At 42.5% G+C, this 2,939-nt stretch overlaps 1 protein-coding gene across 1 annotated transcript in view; it reads left to right on the plus strand.

Moving 5' to 3' along the window:
• The first annotated feature begins 887 nt into the window (after positions 1-887).
• Positions 888-2,939, plus strand: part of LOC113208841 (reticulophagy regulator 3) — a 16,467-nt gene continuing 14,415 nt past the window's right edge. Inside the window, exons 1-5 of the mRNA XM_026426052.2 lie at positions 888-1,426; positions 1,899-2,060; positions 2,152-2,257; positions 2,336-2,519; positions 2,603-2,767. Of these exons, the coding sequence (XP_026281837.1) occupies positions 1,215-1,426; positions 1,899-2,060; positions 2,152-2,257; positions 2,336-2,519; positions 2,603-2,767 (829 nt within the window). The 5' untranslated portion in view covers positions 888-1,214. The remainder of the gene's footprint in view (positions 1,427-1,898; positions 2,061-2,151; positions 2,258-2,335; positions 2,520-2,602; positions 2,768-2,939) is intronic.

Consider the following 2,939-nt stretch of genomic DNA (forward strand, 5'->3'; position numbering starts at 1 on the left):
CCCTTTCTCGGACCGCCTTGACCTTGCCCGAAGAAACCCCGCCCAAGAAATTATTTATGCTTAAACTTACCTCCACCCGCTCTTTCCCCTTGAAAACTGGCCAAGTACGCCACCCCTACCCCTCAGTTTCCACCCTTTTCAATGAGCTGAACCAGCATGCCGAATCAAACTAGGACAAAAACTGTACGACTTGGACTACTTATTTAAGCAAAGCGATGCGATATCGTGAGTCCAGATAACAGGGATGAGGGGAGGGGAAAACAAATCTCGTGATAAACTTCCGTGTGGCAATGAAAGGGGATTGTGAAATCCGCACCAAGACGGTTCAGCCAAAATCTTCAGCTAGCAAAAGTAAAACAAAGAACATGTGTGTCGTGTAGCGAGGCAAGAGCAAAGTAGCAGGGAAGGCATTCTCCCCCCACCCCACCCCCCTCTCTCACTGCTTGGGCTTGGGGAAGGACAGATATCTCCCTTTCATGACATAGTAATCTGTATTTCCGATACTTTTCTGTTTCCCATTTAGCAACGATTTTTGTTGCCCAAGGTTACGTAGCGGTGGGCCAGGGCACGACTTTGTAATCAAACACTCGCTGCCTCTGCTCGTGGGGACTTAGGGCTGTCATGTCGGGCAGAGATGCAAACGCTGAGTCAGATCTGTTAGGGGGAAAATTAAAAGTTCCTGGTATGTTTAACTCACGATCCGCTACACTGAATGGCTTCAGAGCAGTAATATGTGTACCACAGTTTTCACGTTAAGGTTTACATCAGCTAGGAAATCTGTGAAGGCTACTAGTGGCTGTTTTCAGGCGACACACTTCGTGTCCAAAGTAGGGGCGTTTTCTGCGGTAGTGTTGGCAGCGCGTACGAACCTCCTCAGTTCCTCACCAGGCACGCTCTCTGCGCAACGGCAGTGAAATCATCTGGCGACGTTCTGCTTTTGTTTGTCAATAAGTTGTGTGGTGTGCGAGATCGCGAAGCGAAAAGTGGAATGACGAGAATGATTCCACAGACCAGTGTGTAAAATGTTTTAGACACAGACACAGGAAAATGGTGCTGTCAATGTGAATTTTCCGCAAATTCGTTTATCGTGAATAGTGACAAATTAGTGGAGTGTTTTAGCTGCTGTTACCCATCGCAGCGAAGCTGGTGAATGAGAAACGCAAAAAGAGCTCTGTGTGCCTCCGTTACGAAGCTAGTGGAAAGCGTCAACGACGATGGCTGTGTTGAACGCGTTGTTCACCAAACTTCTGCAATTGGCGAAGAGAAGGGCGGACCACGACGTTGTTCGTCCTCCTTCACGCGAAGAAAACATTTCCAAAGCTCTGGGTAAAGTGGAGCCATACGTCGTCTGGCTTCAAAGCATCATGATCTGGGAAAATCCAGTCCACACACTTGTGGCTTATTTTTGCTTCAATATCCTGTTCTGGTGAGTTTTTCCCCCAGACATCTCCCACTTCTTGTATTTTTTCCACTGCATTAATTGCCTTGTCATTACCTGTAATCCGAGGTTAGTTTTATAGAAGAGAGAGGACTACTGTTGTCATATGACCCAAGCTTGTAAACAAAGAAAAAAAATTTGTTAGACCTCCTGCTGGAGTGAATTTGGCTAGAATGCTTCATCAGTACCAGTTTGTAGCGATAGTAAGAATGACTCTACTACAGATGCCCTCTAATTGGTGCAAAGTTTCATTAATCATACATGTATTCAGTGTAGTACAGTAGGCAAACATTAAAAATATGTTCCCAAAACCATGATTGTGTTCAAAGACTGATTTTGTGCAAGCTACAACAGTTCTGATTTCTTCTAATACATCACAACCAAACCCATTCATTTTTGTATTTTTCTCGATGGTATGATAAAAAATACAGAAAGTAATTACAGTTTACTTTGCTTACAGGCTAGTTGTTAGCTTAGACCTCCGGTTTTATTTCCTGTTCTTCAGTACAACTTTGGTTGTGCTGATTTATGAAATGTGGGTGGACAAAGTGTGGCCCGAAATTCGCGTTCCCCAGCCTGCAGAGCAGGGGGACAACGAAGGCTGGACCCCTCTTCATCCAGGGTAAGACAAGTTTCAAAAGTTGTAACAATTATTAATGCATATAAGGTGAGATTTTTGCTTTCATATGGTCCATTGTTTCTTTCCTTTGCAGTGTTCTGAGTGCTCCTGAACTCAGTCACTATCTGAACAAAGTGATGCAATTTTCACACAATCAGTATTTAAGACTTCAAAATTTAAGGAACAACCAGCCAGGGCATGTGAGTAATTTTTCTGCAAAATGAACGCTTCTGCACTTCACATAAAAGAACCCTTAATATTTTCAACTTTTTTTCCAGTTTTGTGCCCTTGTCTCAATTGGTTGTTTATTGCTTATGTGGATTGGAAGAACCATCTCAGGAACCATGCTACTTTACATTATTTTTATGACCCTGCTCCTTCTCCCTGGACTCTGCATTCATTTTTTACCTTCTGCATCCCAGCTTGATTGGCACATACCCTCACAGAGTGGTGAATCCAAAGGTAGGTCTTAATTCTTAGTTTTATCAAATTTATAAAATGCACATACCCTTCAAGTAAACATTTTGGTATATTTATCTGTTTAGATCATGAAAGTGATGTGGATGAATATCTTCCTGAGCAAAGTGGCACAAACATGGTGTTATTGCAGAGGGCGGTGGAGCCTGACCACTCAGATCATGAAGATGACGATGATTTTAATATTCCACCAACAGAACTACTACATATAGATGATATGACAGATTCAGGTGGTGAGTAGCTTCAGACGTCTTGCTTTATGGACTTGTATTAACTAGGAGAAATATATATAGGGTAGGGGGAGTCCTTCTTTTTTTACTCATTTTTTGTTTTACTTATTTTATTTCTTTTCTAATGTGATACCAATAGATACGCCCACTCCAGTCTATTCATAGTTTCTTAATT

This window comes from Frankliniella occidentalis, unplaced genomic scaffold, assembly GCF_000697945.3.
Source record: "Frankliniella occidentalis isolate FOCC.00 unplaced genomic scaffold, Focc_3.1 Scaffold166, whole genome shotgun sequence".
Classification (NCBI taxonomy): Eukaryota; Metazoa; Arthropoda; class Insecta; order Thysanoptera; family Thripidae; genus Frankliniella; species Frankliniella occidentalis.